At 43.7% G+C, this 25,235-nt stretch overlaps 2 protein-coding genes across 3 annotated transcripts in view; both read right to left on the bottom strand.

Annotated features, from left to right (window-relative positions):
- Nucleotide 1: 1 nt before the first annotated feature.
- Nucleotides 2–11,560, bottom strand: LOC149303558 (membrane-associated tyrosine- and threonine-specific cdc2-inhibitory kinase-like). 2 transcript variants are annotated; one of them, XM_089480073.1, is made up of 8 exons: nucleotides 11,468–11,560; nucleotides 4,922–5,305; nucleotides 3,717–4,207; nucleotides 3,460–3,566; nucleotides 3,130–3,302; nucleotides 2,469–2,731; nucleotides 979–1,077; nucleotides 2–732 (listed from the first exon to the last, which is right to left on the bottom strand). In XM_089480073.1, the coding sequence occupies exons 2-8, from the start codon at nucleotides 5,288–5,290 to the stop codon at nucleotides 480–482; spliced, it is 1,755 nt and encodes a 584-aa protein (XP_089336199.1). In that variant the 5' UTR covers nucleotides 5,291–5,305; nucleotides 11,468–11,560; the 3' UTR covers nucleotides 2–479. The 2 variants fall into 2 exon arrangements, with proteins under 2 accessions (XP_089336199.1, XP_089336198.1); XM_089480072.1 differs by having other exon boundaries at nucleotides 3–732; nucleotides 4,922–5,292; nucleotides 11,468–11,559.
- Nucleotides 11,561–14,516: 2,956 nt separating this feature from the next.
- LOC149303557 (uncharacterized) overlaps nucleotides 14,517–25,235 on the bottom strand; it is a 28,415-nt gene continuing 17,696 nt past the window's right edge. Inside the window, exons 9-17 of the mRNA XM_089480787.1 lie at nucleotides 24,840–24,896; nucleotides 23,651–23,716; nucleotides 22,044–22,100; nucleotides 20,374–20,442; nucleotides 19,393–19,476; nucleotides 16,913–16,969; nucleotides 16,645–16,728; nucleotides 15,895–15,948; nucleotides 14,517–14,895 (exon numbers count right to left, since the gene is read on the bottom strand). Coding sequence (XP_089336913.1) covers nucleotides 14,870–14,895; nucleotides 15,895–15,948; nucleotides 16,645–16,728; nucleotides 16,913–16,969; nucleotides 19,393–19,476; nucleotides 20,374–20,442; nucleotides 22,044–22,100; nucleotides 23,651–23,716; nucleotides 24,840–24,896 — 554 coding nt within the window. The 3' untranslated portion in view covers nucleotides 14,517–14,869. The remainder of the gene's footprint in view (nucleotides 14,896–15,894; nucleotides 15,949–16,644; nucleotides 16,729–16,912; nucleotides 16,970–19,392; nucleotides 19,477–20,373; nucleotides 20,443–22,043; nucleotides 22,101–23,650; nucleotides 23,717–24,839; nucleotides 24,897–25,235) is intronic.

Genomic DNA, 25,235 nt, shown 5'->3' with positions numbered 1-25,235 from the left:
TTTATTGTCAAATCCTACAGCTGCCACCTTTGTAAAACTCCAGAATGGAAGAGAAAGTTACCATATCCCAGTCCCACAAATGGCAGCATATCCCTGATATGCAAACAAGAGAGGACAAAACTTAAAAAGAAATGTGTACATTATATATTGAACCCACATCCCCACATAAAAGAGGGACATTGGTTTCCCTCAAATGATCTCTGATGGGAACTATTTGCTTTCTACTGCCTTCCAGCAGATGCTGCTTAGGACCCTTGAATGCAAGAGTCTCAAAAATAGCATCACTATGGGGTTCAAGCAGAGAAGAGATGAACGGAGCAGTATTTTAAAAAGTCCTGCTTCCCCATAACTAGCCTTAGTTCTATGTCACAGCTCACCTCCTCAGTATGCTGGCTACATATGTTAACACACTTAGAGGAGTTTCGCTATGTACCCACAAAGGCCTAAACAAATTAGTAACTAAAGACCCTAAGTCCCCCTCAGCTCTGGCACTTCTGCTCAGATGCCATGGAATCCTCAAACAAGCTCAGCAGGTTTTTTGGTTCAAAGGTGGAACATTGATTTGAGCACTGGGGATCAACTGCTTCCCATTCATCCTCCTCTTCATCATCCTCAAAAGTTAGTGTGCGTCGCAGACCATTCACAGGCAGTAGGTCTGATGACATAGGGCTGCTGTTTGTAGACTTTGGGCTGATGAAGCTGAGGTTGGGACTATCTGGGAGTACCAAAGACCTGCAAGAAATCATTAAAAATGGGGTGAGCTTCACAGTAAGGAAATGTTGACATTTCTTTAGTGTTGAGAAAATTGCATCTTCTACAATATTTAAGATACATTTATGAGAAATCAGCTGAGTGTACATAGCTGCTCACCAGCTGAGTCACAAAAAAGCCTAGACATGATTTTGTACATTCACGTTTGTCTGCAGAGGCTTGTATGAAAACCACCAGGAGCACAATTACAATTTCTGAACAGCTCACCTGTTCTTTCTGCCACCAGTCTGCTGGGGTGAGGGATGTCGTGGTGTTGAGGTGCTTCCTACACATGGGCATCTGTTCAGGAGTGGGGAATCAGGCTGTCTGGAACAGTAACAATTTGGATGTTATCAGTGTTTGCAAATCATTATCTTTTATTTCCTGGAGCTAGCAGAAGCCAGAAAAAAATTCAGTAACATGTTAAGAATGCAGACTAGCTTCCCAAACTGATTGTGTGCACACATGCTTGAACTGACAATGTTCTACATGCACCCCAGGTAGAAAAGGAAATGGTCTAGTCACCTGTCCTCCTAACTTTCAGAATCTATCTTTCACAAAAAATATAATCTGAAATTAGGAATAGCTGCAAAGAACAGCAACTTCTATGTTTGGAATGGATAGTTATTTTATAGAAGTAAAATACATATTATTTGAGATAAAGCCACAAATTATTTGAGATAAAGATTTTGAGTCACATGAGCAACACACATCACCACTTCGCAAATGAAGCCAAATAATTTTATGAAAACTGTAAATTGGTCTCAACTTTGAGAGAACCAAAGGTCAAGAAAAAAACTGACCCACGCCTCTGTTTATGGAATTCAAGAATTGCCAGAAATACAGGTAATATGTTGGATCAGGATCAGAACCTAATGCTTTCTCAAAGACGACTAGTGACTTGCTTAATATTATAGGTCTAATTCATTACAGTTAATGTCAGGAAAAAATTCTCTCCTAGGTCACTTATGCTGCCCTTCCTTCCTAAAACAAGTTCAAAGGGGCTAACATCATAACAAACAAAATCTCAAGAGAATTGAAAAATAAGCTGAAATAAAATTGCTACACTAAAACTAGACAGATGTTCAACACTTGGTAAAACACTGATCCAATTAAACAAACAATACAGAATAAACAATATAGGTTGGAGATGCAGTTAATAAACTGAATCATTTGATGGACTTTGTATTAAAGTATGATTGATGGACTGGGTTTCTGTGGTCCTATTTCACTGCAGTAATTTAAGGGGTAGCATCTTGCTCCATAAGGCTGAGTTACTTTTATTGTGCTTCCTATGCTTTTAAAACTCACAACCACTCTGCAAGATATAAAAAAAGCTAAGAAAAAATTACAATACCAAAGATCACTCAGTGCACTTCTGTTAGGGACCCGACCCAAGGGGATTGTCCAATATACCATCCACTATAACACACTAACACCTTAGAGTTTTTGATGTTTTATTTGATGTTAAAATTGGCTTGAAGGGCCTATCAGCTCAGACTGGCTAGTGAGCCTGAATTTCCAAGAAGGGATGCAATTATCTTTCCTGGTAGACTGTTTGCTTACTTCAGGCTTTGCACCAGACTCTTAACATTTGGTAAAATTATGCAGCTATCTTTGAACTGGCCTCTTGGATCACACCTACTCTCAGTCTGGAGGTAGCTAGTGCTAGAAAAGAGTAAGCATGCTTTCTCTCACTTCAAGTGTAACCCACTTACCTGTCTGAGGAGTGCAGCTCTACAGGACAAGTGTGGTTGTGATGCCCAACTGTGCCTGAGAGCAAAAAGCCATCTTCACCAAGGCTCTCTTCGATATTCCCATCTTCCTCTTCACCCCAGTCACTAGAAAGACTGCTGTCTTGCAAGGGTAGAACAAGGGGTGAATGTGGAGGTGTAACTGGAACATTCTGATGCCAGAACAGCAGCCAGTGAGCTGGGCTGCATACAGTCTCCCAGACCCACTGCATGAACCTAAGGAGGGTCTGGAATGAGTAGAAGGGAAGAGTCATATACTGAGTATTCAGGAACAGAGAGCCCAGAAAAGGGCACCTACACCACACAATGACACTGAACAACGACATTTTCTCATACAAAACAAAAAGGCAATGCCATAGAGACTGGCATAACACCAAAGCAAAACAATGACAGTAACAAAAACAGATTTAATCATTCAGTAAGAGTACATGGAACTGTCTCAGTCTGATTCACACATAAGAAAACAAACAACCTTTTTGAGAAGGAAACTGTGGCTGAAATAGGAAAGGGCTGCAAGTTATCAACACAGTGCAAAGAAAGAGTAACCTGAGAGTGCTGTGAAAAGTGCAGTTGAGGGCAACTGTAGATTAGTACTGTGATTATCACAGGTGAAATCCATGCTCACTTTGCACATGGAAACTCCCCGCTGGATCCCAGATTGTGCCAGAAGCATCAACGTCCGCCATCTTGCTGTCTTTTGCATGAGGCTGGAAGCAAGCAGTGTCTCAACTGAGGGTCGGAGAAGAGGGCTGGGTTCCAACATGGCAGCCAGAAGTGTCCGCAGTTCAGAAGAAAGATCTGAAAAGGGCAGGAATATGCTTCTTTCAGCATATTGGATTTTCCAGGTCACCAGCTCTTTCCCTCAACCCTTCTGTTTTCAACAGCCACTTCTCCATCTGGGGATTGACTGTATCTTGCTCTGGTCAATACTACTGTATGTGTTGCTTCCACTCACCTGCAGTGAACTCAGAGGGCAGATAACCCTGTCGCAGCTGCTGCCATCCTTCACCTCCATTGGGGAGCTCCATGTTGCAGGCAATCTCTAAAATGGTTATGCCAAGACTGAGAAGGAAGAGAAAACAGAGATAAAGGAACAGGGCCAACACAGCATTACTGGGCTACAGTACCAGTTTCCACTGCAATGGATTATGTGGCAGGGGAGCAAGTGCCACAAGAGATCTTAGCTCCCCTCCTTCCCATCTCACCCCACACCTGAAGATGTCAGCAGCCTTGGTGTATTCTCCACGGAGCAACTCAGGGGCCATATAACGGGGATCCCCTTCTTGAGCATCACTGAGATCTCCACAGTCCAGCTCCAGCATGAGCCCAAAGTCACCCAGTTTACAGACATTGCTAGATGAGAGGAAGATGTTAGCTGGCTTGACATCCATGTGCAAAAGATTGCGGCCATGTAGGTGGTGCAATCCCTGCAGCAAATCCCAGAGGAAGGCCCGCACCTGCCATTCAGGTAGTGGTCCATACTTCTCACAGTACTGCAGCAGACTGCCTGGGCACAACTCTGTCTGGATGTAGAGCTGACCGCGCTCCTCCCAGGCTTGTATAAAGCTCACACAATTGGGATGGTGCCCTACACGTTCATGTTTGCGCACCTCTGCCAATTTCCGCTGCCTGTCACCCTCACCTCGAAACAGCTCCACAGAACGCTTCACAGCATACAGCTGTCCATCCTCCCTATAACGTACCTGTAAGAGATGAAATAGACTATTCAGGCCCATATTTTAAAGAAGTTTCCAAGGGTATTCCTGCCTAGGTACACCTTCAGAAACTCCCAACACCTTAGTAGGGAATGGGAATATCCCAATGTTATGTCCCAAGAACATACAGATTTTAGGAGAAGAAACTATGCTCAATTGGCATTGTTTAAGTTTTAATCAAACTACACAGAAATGTACCATTTGTTCCTCAAACAGAATGGCCTATAAGTACAAACAGTGGAGATCGGATATTTAAGGCATTGCATTTTAATTTTAGGAGCATTTAAATAGTATCACAATAAATAATAATAACAAATTATGTCAAATAGAAAGTAGGGAACAAATTCTCTATAAAAATTAATCCAAATATAAGAGCACTGCTGGTCTAAACAGGTCTATCTATTCCAACTTATGTTTCTCATACCAATCTCCTGTTGGTCACAAACATACAACAATGCCAATTGCACATTTTCACATTCCCCACTTACAAACTGGTATTTGGGCTATCCAGTTTCTAAACATGGAGATGCCATTTAGTTGTCACACTTAATAGTAACTGATAAGACACATCCTCTGATCTTCTTTTAAAGGCATCTAAGCCCATAACTCATCTTATGGTACAAAAATCATTAGGTTAAGTCTACCCTGTGTGAAGTAGGTTGTTACATAATGAGACTGTTTGTCCCCCTGTCATTGTCTTACCTTGTACACTTCACCAAAAGAGCCACGTCCCAGACAACTCAGCTGCTGGAAACACTGCCTGAAAAATAGTTCTCTTTTGGTGGGGTCATATAGGCGACTACGAAGGGGTGGCTCTTGCCTCTTTTCTCCATGGAAGGAAACACTGCGCGGTTGGAGCTTGGTCCACGGCTGCAGCCGGCGGTCAGAGAAAATTCGACTCACAGTTAGCGTACTTTTGTGGCGTGGCCGTGGAGGGACAGTATAGCTGAGAGGCTGGCGGGCCCGTTTGACTGAGAAGCTACATTCTGCTTCACGGAAGAATGCTGGCACTGGCAGAGGAGTGTGGATCAACTTGGACTCAGCCTCTGCACAGTCAAGAGCTACAGGCATATCTGGAAGCAGAAACTAGTCAATAGGATTAAAGTAAATGTCTCCACTGTCAAAACTAAGAAGCAATGGTGGGTTACAGACCGCCCGTTTGAGGCCCCGATCCGCCGCTTTCCAGGCCGCGGGGAAGCGGCAAAAGGCCACCTCCCCGTGGCCTGGAAATGGGTGTCCTTGGGGCTTCGAGCCCCAAGGATACCCAGCAACGGCGGGGACCAAGAGAAAGAGGTCGCCATGTAGAGGCTGCGCCAGCGACGCAAATCCTGGCAGGAGTTCCGAAACGGAGCTCCTTCCTGCGCCGCCAAAAGAGCGCCCCAGGCGTTCTTGCGCGGTGCGACATCACTTTTGCGCCACCTCGTTTGGATGTGGCGCGGTTGTGACGTAGTCATGGCGGCGCCCATGTGCATAGGGTGCCGCCATTTTCTACGCACTCTGTGCGTATTAGGGTTAGGGGTGTCAAGAAGTGACGCCTCTTTCTAACCCTAATATGCACAGAGCGCATATTTTTTGCCCGTATGTAACGGGCCAATGAGTCTCTCATGCTGGGCTTTTAAAGTCTGCTAGCCACAGGAGCAGGAAAAATATACATATATAAAATTGAAAATATTTTCTCTGTACATACCTAAACAACATGAGGAACATGACAAAATGACATGAATGAGGAACATAAATTCAATTTAAAGTCAGTCCTATTCCTATATGCAAGAGTCAAATTCAGCAGCACAGGAATCCTGAAAAAACGTATACCTAGCACCACTTATAAGTAGATGGCTCTGCTTTTTAGTTTCTTTTATAGCTTGTTTTGCAGCATGGACCTATTTATGTTTGTACCTATTTCCAGGCTCTGTCTAGTGGTTAAATGCCTGTACTGCAGCCATTCACTCAAAACCACAAGGTTGCGAGTTCAAGACCAGCAAAAGGGCCCAAGCTTAACTCAGGCTTGCATCCTTCCGAGGAGGGAGCTAAAATGAGTACCCAGACTGTTGGGGGCAAATTAGCTTACTTGCTAATTAGCTTACTTGCTGTTCACCGCTATGATCTTTGGAATAGCGGTATATAAATAAAACAAATTATTATTAATTATTATTATTATCAGTCAGAGGTTTCAACAGAATTCATGCCTCCAATCAGCCGCTAGAATTCCATCCTCAAAGATCAATGCCCCATGGATTGTTGTCTCCAGGCACAGGCCATTTGGAGAGCATGTGAGCATCTGCCATATTGTCCCACAGCTATCCCTAACAGTGATGGGGTTTTCTAATGACTTCAGTGATTGCTGACAAACCACATGACATTCAGAGGAAACTGACAAGGATGGAATGTGAATCTCCAGTGGCACTCAGACCAAAGCAAAGAAAGCTTGTCAGCAGAATCACAGAAAGAAGAAACTAAGCAGAGTGCCATTAGGAAGATACAGAGTTTCAGAGTATCAATTTACACCACAATTTCCTTGCTTGTAAGCCACATGAATCTATGTGTTTTTTTTTTTTGGGGGGGGGGGGGAGAAGGTTGCAATCTTAGAAACACTTACCAGGGAGTAAGCCCTAAAGACCGAAAGTGGGACTTGCTTCATAATAAAGATGCATGCATATATTCTAATACAGTATTACAAATAATTATAGCTGTATTTTTATCTCATCCCTTAGCCTAGAAATATTTGGAGTGGCACATGGGGACCCAGCCTTGCCCTGAAAACCACCTATAATATGATGTTGGGTGGGATGTTCTGACCTTGGGTGCAATGAGATAAGCAAAACACGAGAAACCCTTGCTGAACCAAACAAAAAAACAAATCATGAAGTGCCATTTTATGCTTATTTCCTAAATACCCTAAAGGTACCACATCCTGCCTGATCTTGGATGCTAAGCAGGATCAACCCTGGTTACTACTTGGACGGGAGACCTCCACTCACTAGGTGCTGAAGGCTATATTTCAGAGAAAGGAACTGTGAAAACTACCTCTGAGTATTTTTTGTCTAAGAAAACCCTATGAAATTCACAAGGTCACCATAAATTGCCTGGCAACGTGAAGGTGCACACACATTTATTATTATACACACACCCCAAAATAATCTGTTACTCACTGTGTCACTGCATTTCAGACTGGAAATTGTCTTTAGCTATCAGGGTGACTAGACATGTCTGCTATGTCCAAAATATAAGACTAAGACCAGGAAAACAAAATTCGAATCTACATATCAACCTCAATCGTGATGTTAAGCCAACTGCTCTGAGCTACTTTGACTGAGGCACTGCCAGGTAGAAAAGTAAGTTCAGGGTGGTGGTGGTGTGATTATGCCCAGCCCCAAAAGTCCTTCATTGGCCATTATAATTTGTATGAGGGGAATAACTCTGTACCCTCAACTTCTCAACATTAAGGACAGGATAAAGTTCTAATAAATAGGCCACTGATCTAGAAATTGCCATATCTTCTTTGAAAGTAAGTCTAACTGAATGTCCAATCGCATTCTTAGACCAAAGGTGGACACAAAATAGACTTGGAATTATTGCTAAGTGATTTGTAATAAAGATTTCTGTCTCCCAACTGTCTGACAATAGCATCAACCAAAATGATTCTTCTCCTATACTGTTGTTGATATTGTGCGACTTCAAGTTGTTTCCGACTTTCAGTGATTCTAAGGGAAACCTATCATGGGGATTTCACGGCAAGGCTTGTTCAAAGGAGGTTCGACTTTGCCTTCCTCTGAGGCTAAGAGAGTGTAACATGCCCAGGGTCACCCAGTGGGCTCACATTGCTGCAATCGAGAGAGAGACTGATAGAGAAAAGAGAGAAATTGTGTGTACAGACTGTAACTCAGCTCAATTCTAGTACTCAAAATCAATTCCCAGGCTCAGAATTATTTAGTTTTAAACATGTGTAATCTGCCTGGGAGATTCTGTGGGTTCAGAAAAACACCCAAAGTAAATCCTACAGGTTGAAGTCTGCTCAGAGTGAGAGTCTGCCATCAGTAAAATGAGGAAACATCGTGTAAGCTTCACTGTCTTCAGTCCCTCTGAAGATCATTTGCTCCCCCAAAAGGCTCCAACTTTTCCCCCTTACTGTCCTGTATGTCTGGAAGTCTGTGCGTATGTGTTTCAAGTCTTCAGGTCATTTCCCATGTACGGTGACCCTAAGGGGAACCTATCACTGGGCTTTCTTTGTTTGTTCAGAGGGGGTTTGCCAATGCCTTTTTCGGATGCTGAGACATCGTGACCCAGTGGGTTTCCATGGCCAAGCGGGAAATGAACCCTGATCTCCCAATGTCCTAGTCCAACAATCAGAATACTGCATCATGCTGGCACCCAAACATTGCTTTTAGATGTGGGATTCAAACTCATGATTGCAACCTGAATGCAGCACTTTAGACTGCTCAGCCATCCTTGACTCTTAAGATATAGCCTACAGCATGTGGTATTCTTTGGTGGTTTCCCATGCAAGTACTAACCAGTTCTGGCCCTGCTTAGTTTCTAAACTCAGACAGGATCTGCCACCCTTGAAAGCCTCTGCGAGGTCTAAACTATCTTCAAACCCCTCCTCAAAAACTTTTCCAAGACCCCTTTGACGCAACATCCTTCTAGTTCCCCTACCTCAACATAGTAACTAATCCTAAAAATTTCAGGAGGGGCCCCTTAATTAATCTGGTTGCAGCAAAAACAAAGATTAATGATTTTTATTTGGCGCAAGCTTTTGTAGATTCTTGTCCATTTCATCACATGCATTAATGCAAGAAGACCTTTTGTTTAAGCTTAAATAACTCTTGGATGGGTGGAGTGTGATATTCCAGATGCTGATGGGCTGCAACCCCCATTATTCCTCACCACAGGAATCTGACTATTGCTGAAAAGAGATGCAACCTAGCAACATCTGGAGGATTCGAGACTTCATTATTGCCTGGTCTTGAATATTAGCTTATATTTCCACTGTTATCTACGCTTCCATTTCCATCCCCTCCCTCCATTGTCTCCCTTAGGTCTGTCTTTTCCTGACTGTAACTCCCTTGAGGCTAAGACATATCCTCTAATGTAATGATCAGCATGCGCGCACACACACACACACACACACACACACACACACACACATATATATATATATATATGCAGCAGCCAGAAAAATAATTTCATCAGAGTACAAACAGAATTAGAACAAGTCCAGAAATGGAAAGAAAAGAGAGTATGCAGAAATGTTGTTATTGTTGTTGTTAGGTGCCTGATTCATGGCAACCCTGTGAATGAGACGTCTCCAAGACCTGCTATCCTCTACTTTTCTGCTCCGGTCCTGTGGGCTCAGGCCCATGTTCTCCTTGACTGAGTCGATCCATGTGGCATCTGGTCTTCCTCTCTTTCTACTGCCCTCCACTTGCCCCAGCATCACTGTCTCTTCTAATGAGCCGTGTTTTCTCATTATGTGCCCAAAGTACAATGGGATCAATTTAGACACCTTGGCTTCCAGGGAGAATTCAGGCTCGATTTGTCCTAGGACTCATTTGTGAGTCTTTTCAGCTGTCCACTGTATCCTCAGCGCTCTTCTCCAGAACCACCTTTCCAATGGGTTGATCTTCTTTCTGTCGGCTTTCTTTGCTTTCCAGCTCTCACATCTGTACATGGGAATACAAGGGCTTGGGCTATTCTAGCTTTAGTGCTCAGCTGTGTATCTTTACTCTTTAGGATCTTTTCTAGTTCTTATGTTCGGCAACAAGCCTACCTTTGCGCTTTCTTCTTCGACTTTCTTTAGTGACTGTTCCGAATCTGTGAAGCTTTCCACTAGAAGTATAGTGTAGCCTTGTTGCTGTACCTTCACTCCTCCTCCTTCCTTGTCCAAAACTGCTCTAGGGATGATATTTTCTGTACAGAAGTAGGCAGAATAGACATCCCAAAACATGGCACTTTCAAGATAGACTGGGCTGCAGCAAAAAAACCAACAACCTGGGAAAGGGTTGCCGTAAGTTGGAAACGACTTGAAGGCACACAACAACAACAACTGGCCAACATGGCAAACCCTGGATATGTTTTCTTGACAACTCTTTTGAGTCCCTATATTGGGAGAAAATAAAACAAGCACATTTCCTGTCTCCATCAGCTCCATCTCCTGCCTCAAAATCCAAACCCTGCCTGAATTGGCCATCCTTCCTCACAAGGCGCCAATTATACACCCCTTTTCCCTCACCATACAAGTTGGCATGAGGAAGGTTGACACCCCAAGTTCTACTTCACCTCTGTCCCCAATTTAAGAAGAAGAAAAAACCCAATACTCGGCCATGGAAACCCAGTGGGTGACCCTAGGCAAGTCACACTCTCTCAGCCTCAGAGGAAGGCAATGTCAAACCCACCTTCTGAAGAAACTTGGGCCACGAAAACCCCATTATAGGGTTGCCATGAGTTGGAAATGGCTTAGAATCACAGAATCCTAGAGTTGGAAGAGACCGCAAGGGCCACCCAGTCCAACCCCATTCTGCCATGCAGGAACTCTCAATCAAAGCCTTGGCAAAGGCGCACAAGAACATCATCATCATCATCATCATCATTGCCACATTAGAACGCTAATAGAGAATACGTATTTGGAACATGTATTTGCACATGGAGCCCTTCTGGAGCATAGTGGTTTGAGCGTTGGATACTATGACACTGGAGACAAGGGTTCGAATCCCAGCTTGGCCACGAAACCCACTGGGAGGCCTGTGGCAAAGTCACACTCTCTCAGCCTCAGAGGAAGGCAATGGCAAACCCCTCTGGAGAAACTTGACAATAGGGGTCACCTTAAGCTGGAAACAACTTGAAGGCACACAACAACAACAACAACAACAACAACAACATGATAAAATAAACATTTATCTCATGCTATCTATCTGATTTGCTCCCCAATGGCTCTTGTGCCTCTAGTGCTCTGCAAAATGATTTTGGTACTTAAGGTTAAAATAAGCAGTAACTCTGTGGCTAATATATACCAAGAGCTCGCGTGGCTTTGGATGTTGGGCTCTGGGTTCGAATCCCGACTCAACTATGGAGACCCACTGAGTGACCTTGGGCAAAGTCACACTCTCTCAGCCTCAATGGCAAACCCTCTCTGAAGAAACTTGGGCCAAGGAAACCCCATTTTAGGGCCGCCATGAGCTGGAAACGACTGGAAGGTAGACAAACACAACCAACACACAGCAAGGCATTTTTATTCTGAGGGGGTCTTCTTACCTCTTCCCAGGCTTTTCCTCCTCTCAGTTCTAAGGGAAAGAGCCCCCGGGCGAAGACCCGGATGTCGCCAGGGCGCGCGCAAACCCAAGCCCCGCCCCTCCCTCCTCGAAGCGAAGCCTCGACCAACGCCCGGCGCTCGCGCCAAAATTCCAAACGGCCTCGCCCACTTCCGCCTTTCTACGTCACAAAGCCAAAGGGGGCGGGGCCAAACCCAGCAACAGCGGGGACGCTCGAAGCCACAGGACACGCCCCCTTTAGGACTCTTCTTCTTCTTCTCCTCGCTTCCCTTCGCCTCCTACTGGGCGCCATTTTGTTTTTTCTCGTTTAGCCAATCAGGATTCAGGAGCCGCCTGTTGTAATGGTTTGAGTGTTGGACTCTGGAGAGGCCAGGGTTCCAATCTCTGTAAGCCATAATAAGACTTACTGGGTGACCTGGGCAAGTTCAGTCACGCTCTCTCAGCCTTGGCCAGTGGCAAACCTTTGAGCAAGTCTTGCCAAGAAGACACCATGATAGGGTCAGCTTAACTCTGAAACATCACACCTGGCTTAAGGAGACTCTGTGGAAGGGATCTAGGAGTCCAAGTAGACCTCAAGTTGGACATGAGTCAACAGTGTGATGCAGCAGCTAACAAGGCCAATGCGATTTTAGGCTGCATCAATAGAAGTATAGTGTCTAGGTCAAGGGAAGTCATAGTGCCACTCTATTCTGCTCTGGTCAGGCCTCACCTGGAATATTGTGTCCAGTTCTGGGTGCCACAATTCAAAAAGGATGTGGAGAAACTGGAGCCATGTGTCCAAAGGAGGGCGACTGAAATGGTGAAGGGTTTGGAAACCATGAAGTCCTGTGAGGAACGACTCAGGGAGCTGGGGATGTTTAGCCTGGAGAAGAGAAGGTTAAGAGGGGATATGATCGCCCTGTTTAAATACTTGAAGGGATGCCATACTGAGGAGGGAGCAAACTTGTTTTCTGCTGATCCAGAGACTAGGACTTGGAATAATGGATGCAAGCTCCAGGGAAAGAGATTCCACCTCGACAGCAAGCTCCAGGGAAAGAGATTCCACCTCGACATTAGGAGGACCTTCCTGGCAGAAAGGGCTGTTTGACAGTGGAACAAACTCCCTCGGAGTGTAGTGGAGTCTCCTTCCTTGGAGGTCTTCAAACGGAGGCTGGATGGCCATCTGTTGAGGATGCTTTGACTGAGAGTTCCTGCATGGCAGGGGTTGACTGGATGGCCCTTGCAGTCTCTTCCAGCTCTATGATCCTCTGTAGGCATTATTTTGTTTTCTTTATGTTCAGCAGCAAGCCCACCTTTTCACTTTCTTCTTTAATTTTCCTTAGCCATTATTCCATATCTCAGATATTTTCACTAGTAGTATGTTGCCATCTGTATATCTTAGATGGTTGATGTTCTTTTCTCCTATCTTCACTCCTCCTTTGGAGTCTAAATGCCCTCATCATATATTTTCTGCATACAAGTTGAACAAATAGGATGATAAAACGCAGCTTTGCCTGACCCTTTTGCCAACTGGGAACCATTTCTCCATATTCTGTTCTAACAGTTGCCTCTTTTCCCAAGTCCAGTTTTCTCATCAGAACTGTCAGATGTAGTGGCACCATTAAGACTAACTGGTTTTATTTCTGCATGTACCTTCGGGGATATAAACTCACTTTTTTGGATGCGATACAGAGCGCTAATAAATGCTGATGTGTGAAAGCAATAAATCTGCTTACCAGAAGTCAATTTTCTGGGGTTCAAGGCCTCTGAGACGCTAACTCCCCAAGCATCAGTGCCTTTATTGGGCCAGATTTAAAGCATAAAATACATTATGCAAGCTTTCAAGGCTTCATTGGCTTCTTCATAAAGCAAACTTGTTAAAACTCATACAGGAGAAAAATAGTGATGTTAAGAGTCACAGTACAGAATATGTACTGTATCACATTATGCAGCCTTTTGTTGTTGCTGTGTGTATGTCTTAAGGACTGTTCGGCAAAGGGCACTAGCCCCTCTGATAGCCTTTAGGGCTGAAGAGCGGGGTATAAATACCATAATAATAATAATAATAATAATAATGTGTTCTTAGCCTCAGAGGAAAATGTCTTGGGCCAGCACTGTGAGAAACACTGGATAGATTGTGCTTGGATTGTAGTATATGGGTTCCCGTTTATCTCACCTGTACTGTATTCAGTTGCCTGCCCTGCTTTTCAATGCTTAGATTGTTTTAAGGCTGAAGAGTGGGGTATAAATACTATAAATCAATAAATGGCCCTGCCGGTGTTGTTGGGCTGCAATTCTCATCATCCCTAACCAGTGCATCCTGAAACATGATGGGAGTGGCAGTTCAAAATTATTAGGCCACATCTCCTCTACTTGTACATGATCCCCAAAACCATCGTTGCTTTCTCTTTCTAACCTCATATGCCTTTTGTTGCTTCCAGACAAGGGCCAGTATTCTACATCAGCTAGATAGGTTGGATGCTCCTGGTCCAACCTTTCAAAACCTGAAGGAAATGTCATTCACCCATGTTCTGATTGCCAGCAAAGTAGATTTCCTTCTTCCCATGCAGATGTTGCCAGATAAAGTTGAGGGGGAGGTTTACATTCGTAATAATAGTGTCACAGTTGTGACTAAGGGTGCAACTACACTGTAGAAGTAATGCAGTTTGACACCACTTTAAGTGCTGTAACTCCATCCTTTGGAATCCTGAAATTGTAGTTTTAAAAGTCTTTAACCATCTCTGCCAAAAAGTGTAGGTGTCTCCCAAAAGTACAAATCCCAGGATTTTGTAGGCTGAAGTCATCACAGTTTAAATGGTGTCGAACTACATTATTTCTGTGATGTACCCTAAGAAGTGATCATGAACATGGAACAATTTCCTAGATTTACTCATCTGTAACTGTTCTGTATCCATGATCGCTACTTCATGAAAAAATAAGCAGCATGGCTTGTGTTGGACAACATTATGCTTCTGTCTCCAACAATAAGGACGCAAGACAAAAATGTTCTTGTTGTTTTTAATTGAAAAGACACAAGGGTATGGGACGCCATATACACAGATGGGAATAATCTCTAAACTACTTTCAAAGAACTGGAATTTTAAAGACATGGGAAGTGGGAAGGATTTCCATCTCTGCATTGCACATTTCTATAGCACTCGATCACTACCATCCTAGGAGCTTGAGAAAAAGTGCTGACGGAGGTTTTAAAACCTAAATGCAAACTCCCTCTCCCACTTTTAAAATGCAACATTTCTAATAATAAAATAATACAGTATGAAAAAGAAAGACATGATCATTTATACTGGAAAACTTTGGTGTTGCTGGTCATCAGAAATAGCACCAAAAAGATTGTTGGGATGTCGAAATCCTGCTGCGGGACGTTCCTTGGAGCAATCTCGCCTCTTCAGCATTTTCCAGAAGTGCAGCGAACTAGGGAAAGATGAGGATAATGGAACAACTACTGTTACATTTATTCCAGGTCTGCAGTGGACAGAAGCAGAGCACAGAAAGGTATGATGTAGAATAGGATATGATTATTTTATTCACCAGATCATCATATAAGAAACAATCTTAACATTCCAAAATGGTACAGCCTTCAAGCATTTTGTGAGTGAGGATGTACGTAGATTATTCTCCAGAAATACTCTCAACTTGGAGCCAAAGGCATATCTATATTGCAGGTATATAACAATATGTAACTCAATTCTTTCTTCAGCTCCAGAGAAGTATAGATTTATAAATATGATCATCTTTGAAATATGTGGTAAGTTCCAGTTTTTGTCAGAGTACGCCCATGGATGGGTTTTCTCCTCACTGGACTAAGCCTAGACCCAATCCATTACATGGGCCCTATACAGGCAGGCCAAAATAAAGCTGCTTCAGGTCACTTTGGAGGTATGGTGTTTTGATTATGCATGTGTTGTAAGAGTCTGGAAGCTGCCCCAAAGCTGCACTCCAGTCCTTAGGACTGGAGCGTGGCTTTGGTGCAGCTTCTGGACTCTTAGGATGCATATATCATTGACTCAAAGCAGCTTTATTTTGGCCTGTCTGTATCAGGCCTTAGTCATTTATATTCTATTATAGATGGAGCGGGCAAGTGTGGTTCTCCTGATATTATAAAAGTACAACTTCTAATCAAGACAGCCAATGGTAAGGGATGATGGGAGCTGGTGTCCAACAGCATCTGTGGGCCAGCAATTTGCTCACCTCACCTATAGATGCCAGAACTCTTAGGAAAGATTTTCCTTTTAAAACTGTTAATGTTTGTGGGATAGATAATGGTCACCTTTTGTTCTATGAAAAACTGAACTATACAGATGTGTCTGAAGAGGGACCGGAGGAACATACAGTTTCTGGATGAAATAGGCAACAAGGATGAACAACTGCCAGAATTATGGAAAATACTGTATACTTTCTCTTATCTCTTACCTCTGTACCCATTTCCCAGAAAGCCATTCATTCCATACTTTGATTCTTTCCCTCCTAAAGTAAAAGAGAAAGAAATCTAATAAAGGCAACCAAAATGGAGAAAGGCCTGGAAGCCAAGCTCTATGAGGAATGGCTTAGGGAGCTGCGTATGTTTAGCCTTGAAGAAGAGAAGGTTAAGCCATGATAGCCATGTTTATTTATTTGAAAGGCTGTCATATTTTAGAAGGAGCAAGCTTGTTTTCTGCTGCTCCAGAGTCTAGAACACAGAGCAATGGATTCAAACTTCAGAAAAAGAGATTGCACCTAAACATTAGGAAGAATATCCTGATGGTAAGAGTTGTTTGACAGTGGAATCTGCTGCCTTGGAGTGTGGTGGAATCTCCTTTAGAGCTTTTGAGAGGCTGGATAGCCATCTGTCTGGAGTACTTTGAGTGTAGGAGACTGGGCTGGATGGCCTTTGTGGTCTCTTCCAACTTTATGATTCTACTGTACAGTGAATTTCTGCTTAATTTTAGTATTATACATTTGAGCCCCTAATGATGCTACAGTATTGTTATTGGTGTGGATGAATTCAGACGCATAGTGTCTGTCATGGCAGCAGAGGTGCAAGGGTGTTGTTGAGTTACACAAATAAAGCCACACATGGGAACAATGAGGACATCTTAGGATGTCCCCACATTTAGTGCCATAGTGGTGGGACAGGAGGAGGTCTTCAACTTGATGTCATAACACAAATATAGGACCACCTACCATAGCCTCCCGGTGCTTGTCCAGGGCCTAGTGGACCACCATACCCTCCTGGTGCTTTCCCAGCTGCGAGGGGACCATATGCACCTGCTAGACAGAGTGAGAAACAAAAGCTAAGCACAGCGAAGGCATAAGTGAAGGCACAGTGAAGCATCTGGTTGCAGAAAGTGCTTCCAGTTACACCAGCCCAGTAGGAGGCACTCTAAAGATCAGGGTGGGAGCCCAACTGGAAAAGAGGGGTAAAGGATCTTAATAGATCCCTCAGTTTTACCTGCCCCAAGCCCATTAGCTTCTCCGCCGTTCATATATCCCAGGCCGTTTCCATTACCTGCACAGGGTAAGAAGGAAACAGAGGGTGAGAAGAAATAAGAGTCTAACACAAAAAAACCTACTCTGCAATCACTGTCCTCCTCTGACACTCTGGTTCTGGGGGCATTCCCTCCAGACATTCTGGAAATAGGGATTAGAATTCAGTCACCACAACATCTTAGATTTTGAAGTCGAAGGCTTTCATGGCCAGCATCCATAGTTTTTTGTGGGTTTTTTTGGGCTATGTGGCCATGTTCTAGAAGAGTTTATTCCTGACATTTCGCCAGCTTCTGTGGCTGGAATCTTCAGAGGTGCCAGCCACAGATGCTGGCAAAACGTCAGGAATAAACTCTTCTAGAACATGGCCACATAGCCCAAAAATCCTACAAAAAACTACCCTAGATTATGGTTGCAGAATTGTCCCAAGCACTGATACATCTGAGACCTAGAGATAGCCCTTGGTGATGTGATTAAACATTATGCATTAAGTACCAACCACAGTTGTTTACAGCTTGTAATTTGAACACACACAGAGAATATATTTCCTTGTTTGGAGATTAAGGGATAAAACGTAGCCAAAGGGGCTGTTCCCAGATCAAGGTGAAATAAGGGAACCATTCCTCCTCACTTACTTAGGGAGATGGGATAAGGAACATGTAATCTTGCCTACTGGTACTTGTTTCTAACCAGAAGGTGGATGCAGAACAGAGCAGAGGGTGAACCCTAGTACCACAGCAATTGGGAAGGAAGGAGGAAGCCAACCAAGTAAATAAATAGACCCTCCCTGGAGAGTTTTTTCAAGTTAGAGCAAAAACTCAATTAAACCTTGCAAAGAGTAGCAAGCTGCTGTTCTACTAGCTAACCTGGAGATTTGCACCCAGCCCTTTCCCCTTACCTGGAGCTGAGCCCACAAAACTGGAGAATCTCCATCCCTGTCTCCTGCCTGAAGGTGACTTACAAAAACTGGAGACTGTGGGCCAGACCTTAAACTCTGGCAACCCTATCTTAGATGTGATGTTTGTCATTAGCTCCCACAATGCTGTCTCTACAGAGTAGATGAAATCCACCACAAAGCCGGAAATGGGCAAAATGCAGCCTGAAGGCCACCAGGAGCTCTGAAGCCACTTTAGCAGCTTCCTCAGCTTCTGCTTGCCATCTATAAGGTTAGGTGATTTTTTTTACCATCTAGTTCTATGGTCTGCACAGGCTGTGGCTCATATGGATAATGGGGCCCACCTGGATAGCTGAGTCCCACTTAGATAAAAGAGACAAAGAAGTAGGTGACCATCTTCTAAAAAGAAGGCACTACAGACTTCACTCCTATTTGGTTGGCTCGCCCTTGACAAATAATCCTTTGCCAATACTTCCAGACAAGTTGATACTGGCTTCAGTTACTCAGGATCCAGGAATTCCTTCTGAATCACTAGCCCAGTGATACCATGTTTAGCTCTGGGAACAGGGAAGACTACACCTTCTCACAAGCAGATCTTTGCAAGGGGCAATATTGTGGCTGAGTCAATTTCACTCTTGAGAGGATTGCTATTTGCTTGTCAGGAAAAGTAAGGCTAAGTACAGGCAGTCCATCAGATATGAACTGGAATTTGCAGGAAAGATAAGGAAGTAGCAAGAGAAGGAAGATGGGTAAAGGTCATTAGAGCAAATCTTTAACCATATGGTCCTGGTGGCAAGCTGAACATGATATGGCAGATGATCTCATCTTTCCACAGCCATGGGCATGCCCCATAGCCCAGAGGGCTGCACCAGTTTATTTCCAGCTTCTCTGGAGCTGAGAAGGATCAGTGTTCCATTCTGACTGCCATACTGAGTGACCAAAAGTGGTGTTGTGTCACATTCCCACACACTTTATGTTCTGTTTTTCCCCCTCCTCTTTTCAAGCAGGGAACCTTTGAAACAATGTTTTGTTACATTTAGAATGTACTTATTTTTTAACTAAAAAAAGGGCTTTCTAGTCATTTTTTTAAAAAATTGGAAGGGAGTTACCATGGTCTTGGCAGGGCTGGCAAAGGCCATGCCCTCTGTGGGCTATGATTGCTATCTTTGTCTTCATGGGTTGCTCCAAGCCACCCCACAACCTCAGTCTATGCTCCCAATACTACCTTCTCCTGCCTTTCCTTCTTGTCTTGCTTTTTTCACCAGGATTGCCACCTCTTGCTGCCACCACTTTGTGACAGTAGTGGCACGTGTGGCAAAATCAGCAATGCTAGCACTAATGTGGCTTCAGTAGGTTCAGAGGAGGTGTGTGTCCAATGTGACCCTTTGATCCTCAGAAGGTGTCCACCTCTGATGTGCAGACTAGATTGGTGCTGCTGCTGCTGATGATTAACTTCAAATTGTCGGTGCTTGGTTCAAAATTTGGTTCTTTCTGCTTTTGTACAGAGGTCAGGCAGTCCTACCTGCAAGCCACCCTGCTCTTCAACTTACCGTATCTCCCAGCATTGTAGTCTCCTCCCAGACCAGCAGCCTCTGGTTGTTGTGGTTGTCCACTGTATGGGAGCTGCCCTGCCCCTGTGGTGTAGATGGGGGTCAGGAGAAGGGCAATAGAAGGCCATCAAGATGGCACAGAAAGAACATAGTTGGCAATTAAGCAAATCTTTCCATCCTGCCACCCCAGCGCTGATGAAAGTTAAGCGCTTTCCTAGTATAGATTGAGTCTCCCTTATCTGAAGTGCCTGGGAGCAGAGGTCGGATTGGATTTTGGAGCATTTGCATATACTTAATGAAATATCTGGGGATGGGACCCAAGTCTAAACATGAAATTCATTTATGTTTCATATTCATCTTACATACCATGAAGGTACTTTTAAACATAATATTTTAAATAATTTTGTGTATGAAACAAAATTTGTGTACATTAAACCAGCAGAAAGCAAAGGTGCCACTATCTCAGCCCACTACTCATCCAGGTTTTGGATTTTGGAATACAGTCAGCCCTCTACATTTAGAGAGCTTTGACTTTTGCGGATTTGATTAATATATTCTCTCTAGGAATCTCTAGGTCCTCTAGCATGACCGTGCCAGAGGTTGACTGTAGAGTTGTGCTGGAGAACCTAGAAGTTCCTAGAGAAAACACTTCTCTAGGCATTTGTAGGTCCTCCAGCTTGATCAGCATCTAGCAGATGTGGGCCACAGAGTTGCACTGGAGGACCTAGAGGTTCCTAGAGAGATGTTCTCTCAGGTAAAATGAATAGTTTTTCTTTATTTGAAGTTTTTCCACATTCACAGGGATCCTTCACCCCTAACCCCAGTGAATGTGGAGGGACCACTGTATTTCAGATTTTGGAATTCTGTATAATGGAGACTCAGCCTGTAATCCCATTTTCTATTCATGGCATACACTAGTTTTCCAGTTTGTCAATGCCTGAGCAAGGCTGCTTTTCCTTCCACACCAGCAAGAACACTCACCTCCATATTTGGTGGCAGTGGGATCCCCAGCAGGCCCTCCTAATTGACTGCTGTAGGGAATCTGGGCACCTGCAAAGGGGACAAACCCCAGCATTTCAGTACACAGTCCTGCATTCCACAGTCCTTCCTCCCTAATTGACTCAAGTATTATAACAGGGGTAGAAAAAGTGCAGCCCCGGGAATAAAAAATATCTATCTATCTATCTATCTATCTATCTATCTATCTATCTATCTATGGCTCCAAAATGCCCCCAAATCACCTCTAAGACATATGGAGAGCATTCTTACCATGCTTTGGGCACCACTAGGAAGGGAGTGTGTTCCACTGTCGAGCAGCTTTCTAGAGGTGTGGGAGCATTTTGTGCCCCTAAATGCTTTCTAGAAGTGTGGGAGCATTTATGCCATGTTTTGGTCACACACACCCCGGCAACTTTAGACCCAGGAGAGTCCAATTTTTAAAAAGAGGAATGGAAAAAGAAGTGACTTCTAAACACTCCCTGTTGTTAAAAAAAGGCCTCTCTGTCCTAAAATGAAGCTTGTCCCATTGCCAGTGTGAAAATAAGATTGAGCTACCCGTCCAGTTAGTGTCCAAGGGGATGGGGTGCCACATTTTCTTTCACCATAGAATCATAGAGTTGGAAGAGACCTCAAGGGCTATCCAGTCCAATCCTCTGCCATGCAGGAATACACAATCAAAGCACCTCTGACAGATGGCCATCGAAACTCTGTTTAAAAATCTCCAAAGAAGGAGACTCCACCACAGGCCAAGGGAATGTGTTCCACTGTCGAGCGGCGTTAACTGTCAGGCAGCAAAATACCTTGGACTGGTCCTGCATTTCATTTTCTGTAGCTGAATGTCAGGTCATAAATGTTTGGAGTGGTGTTCAGTGAACCATTGTTGACATTTAAGTTCTGTTGCTGTTTCTCTCTTCCCTGTCAATTGCTGGTCAGACACACCTTAGAACAGTTATGTTTTGGAGGAATACAATTCATAGGAGTTTATCAGACAAGGGGAATTGGAAGTATAATCCAATGGCAATCTGAACGCAATCATGGGGTCTAACATTATTGCATGATAACCCACTACACTCCAATTTGGGCAATGGTAAGTCAGTCTGAGCGCAATCATGTGGTTTCATGTTATTGCATGATAGACTGCCACACACAAATTCGGGCAATGGCATGCTATTTTCGGGCAATGGGGAGCCAGTTCAAATGCAATGCGTATTCACTTAACTGCGCAAAACTAGCGACTTTAAGTGAATACGTTCTGGCCCCACTTTCTTTTCATTCGAATTGAAGAGAAATTTCTCCCATTTGATAAACTCCATAGCATCCCCCACTGGTCATGCTTTTGGCTGGGGGCATTGTGGGAATCGCAGGGTTGTTGTTGGGGTTTTGTTTTTTTAATTAAAAAAAGTTTCCAAACTTCATCTTTCCACTCACATTTCTATAACCCATTGAGCCTTAAATTTCTTTCCTCAATACACTATAGTGTAGCAGCTGGTATTGCCTCTCAACATAAATTACCATGATAACTCCTAGGAGGCCATTTCTCAGCCTAACCTGCCTCACAGGTTTGCTGTGCTAAAAGGTCCCTCCAAGGCCCAGGGAGGAAGGAAGAGAAATAAATAATACAAATTAATACACTCCATTACCATTTCCATTACCATATCCACCTGGCTGAGGTCCAGCGCCAGCAAAACCGTTGCCTCTGGTGCCATATCCTGGAAAAGAGGCATAAACCAGATTTTGTTTACACCAACCCAGCTGGAAAACTAAAGACAGCAAAGCTGAATTCTCTACCTCTTTGCTCTAGAGGAAATCTAGGGGAAGTTATTTTGTGGATTACAATGCCCAGAATTCCCCAACCAATGTTATTTTTAAACTGCAACTCCCAGAATTTCCAATGAGTATGGGACAAGTAACATGACCAAACTCTACCCTAGAAGAGTCCCTATACAGTTGTTCTGAACCTCTGGTCCTCCAGATGTTTTTGACTTCATCTCCCAGATTCCTTCATCATTGGCAATCCTGGCAAAGGCTTCTGGGCGCTGAAGTCCAAAACAGCTGGAGGATCAAAGGTTGAGCACCTCTGCAAGAAGAATGGATTCAATTAAAAGTGGTTTTTAAATAGAGTCACTCCTTCTATACATTGGTCAATAGCTCCACCTTCTGGACATTTTGGTATCATTGTAGAAAATAGTTGATATTTGCATCTGCTATCTGCTTTTGAACTGGTGAGATGATGGACTATCAACAGTGGAGCGCAATTTGCAAGTAAACCAATGTTCTGGATCAGTTCTGTGAAATGCACATAATCAGTTTTGTAGTTAACTGGCCAAAACATCTGTGAGAAAAAGTGAGAATAGACAAGAAAATGCACAAAACTGCATGTTTTCCACAGCAATATAGCTGTAAGAGGTCCATTTTCATATATGAAAAGGACTGACTCTGGCACCTTCTACATGGAAAACAACCACTGAGCAATGGCTCCATTTTGTTCTGACAGTGAATGCAGATCTTAGAAATGTTACTTTTTTCGACTACATCTCCTAGAGACCTTGCGGAAACATGGCTACTTGGCAGACATTTCCAAGTTATAATGGATGGACATGCTTATATCTAAGCAGTCCATGTGCTAAGCAGCCCATGGGTCAGTAACTTTCAACCCTTTCACATTATACCACTATGATTTCACTTTAACTGCCATGCCAACATCCTGTGGAATACTCGGATTTGCAGTTTAGGGAGGGGGGTTAGAGTTCTCAGCCAGAGAGCTCTAGTGCTTAACTGAACTACAAATCCCAAGATTCCACAGGATGCAACCATGGCATTTAAAGTGGAATCATAGTGCTATAACTGTGTTGTGTGGAAGGGGTTACATATGCTCTAACATTTCACAGATCTATGCTGGAGCATGTGTGGCCATGCAATGCAGTAAGGTCAAGACAGTAAAAGTTAAAAGGAGGAAGAGCACACAAGCTAGAAGAATTGTTTCTTTTTGCCTGAGCCTGCTGGGAAGGACAAGATTCTGCCACACTTCTCCTGTCTTCTTTCTGTGCTACTGACTTTTTTCACTTAGTATGCAGTTTGCAGCAATTGAAGCAAGCTGAAGTGAAAAGTGCGAGGAGGAAAGAGAAACTGGGACATTTAGAAGCTCAAAAGGTTGAGCAACAGAGGATTACTCAGAACCGTCCAGGGTGTGGGATGATGATTTGGCCCAAGACTCCTTCTCTTTCCCTTTCCCTCTCTTTCATTCCCTCTCTTCCCTCACCATTGCCATATCCATTCTGGAGTCCATTGCTTGGGTAACCACCAGCCCCCATGCCACCAGGATACGCTGTGGAAGAAAGTACAGACAAAACAAACACATCAAGATGAAATTAATGGCTCTTTCTCCTTTTCCTCCCTGTTGGCTTATCAAAGGCATAACTCAACCCTAGTATGCAGCCTTTAAGGCTTTTCTTGAAGCTCTCCATGTCTCTAGATTCTCTGGACAACCCTTTTTCTACTGCACCAAAGGCTGAATTGTCTTTCCTTGCTGTCTCCAGAAGGGTCAATTCTCTTTTTAATTGTGACCTCATTTCCACTACCTTTTAAATCGGATCGTGCATCGGTTTGAACCGGTTTAAACGACCCTGCTTCCCACTTAATCCGAATCACTGAAGCGATTCCAAGAAGGGGGGGGGGATGCTCCAGACCCATTTAACCCGTGTCTTTTTTAATGCTGATTTTTTCCGCTTTTTTAATAAATCAATTCTGCACACGTGTGAACCACAAGCGGATCGAAATCGATTCAAATTTTCCCTTTGGCCTGGTGGAACCAATTCATTTTGAACTGATTCACTGGTGAATGGGAACCACAAGTGGGTTATTTAGCGCCAGAAAATGACAGAAAATGTGATTGAGGCAAGTGTAGTGTAAACCATGATCCGATGTCGCATCAATCCATCGATTCAGATCGCACACCCATTATCTGTAAGTAGGAATGAGGCCTATGTTGCAGAGCCCATTGCACTCTTTAACATAGCCACCCCCCATAAAAAACCCCAGTTGTTCAAAACCAAAAATTGATTTCTTCCCATTTCTGGAAGTTATTTCTCTTTGGCATTTTTAGCAGACAGTTCAGATCTTGGGAGGGTCCCAGTGGCAGAAAACTGGCCTCCAAACCTATAGCTACCCACCCTGATTGAAGCCTTGGCTTCAGATGAACTTTTGTATACAGAGTCCTTCAAAACACAAATACTTGGTTCTGAAAGCAGAGTGTTTTTTCCTGAACAAATAAAGAACTGCAGGCGACAGAGGTTCTAGGGCAAAGGATGTCATTTCCAAACAAAGTTGAACCACATGACTTTTCTGTGGACCAACAATTTCACCTCCAGAGAGCTCCTAGTGGTTCTTTCCCTAATTCCCACTTATTTTTGACACTGGGAGCCCTGTATAGTAACCCTGATGGAACTCACCTTGCTGTAGTCCTACTGCTGGGTAACCACCTGCACTGGGTCCAGCCCCATACCCTGCTGAGAGACAGAGAAAAGAAATAATTCTCTTTGGACATGTCATTGTGGATATCTTGAGGCTGAATGAAGGCTAGGACTAGTTCTACCATATTTGGCACACTTGAGAATTTGGCTTAGAAATCAAGCAACACACTTTTTGTAATTCAAACAGCATTCCAGTTGTTGTTTTCCTTGCCTAATTTTGAAATGCTCACCACATTGCAATCCTCATTCAGGAACTGAATGCAATCAGAATGCCTTCTCTCAATTCTCTTCTCACACATCCTTGTATCCTCTCATTGCCACTTTCCCTCTTCATTTACCTGGTGGTAATGGAGCCTAAATATCCTAAAGGCACTA

The sequence above is a fragment of the Sceloporus occidentalis genome, unplaced genomic scaffold (assembly GCF_023333645.1).
Source record: "Sceloporus occidentalis isolate IW3139 unplaced genomic scaffold, rSceOcc1.0.p SCAF_14, whole genome shotgun sequence".
NCBI classification, from domain to species: domain Eukaryota; kingdom Metazoa; phylum Chordata; class Lepidosauria; order Squamata; family Phrynosomatidae; genus Sceloporus; species Sceloporus occidentalis.
Note: the sequence above shows the minus strand (reverse complement) of the source record. Positions and strands in the feature narration are given on the sequence as shown.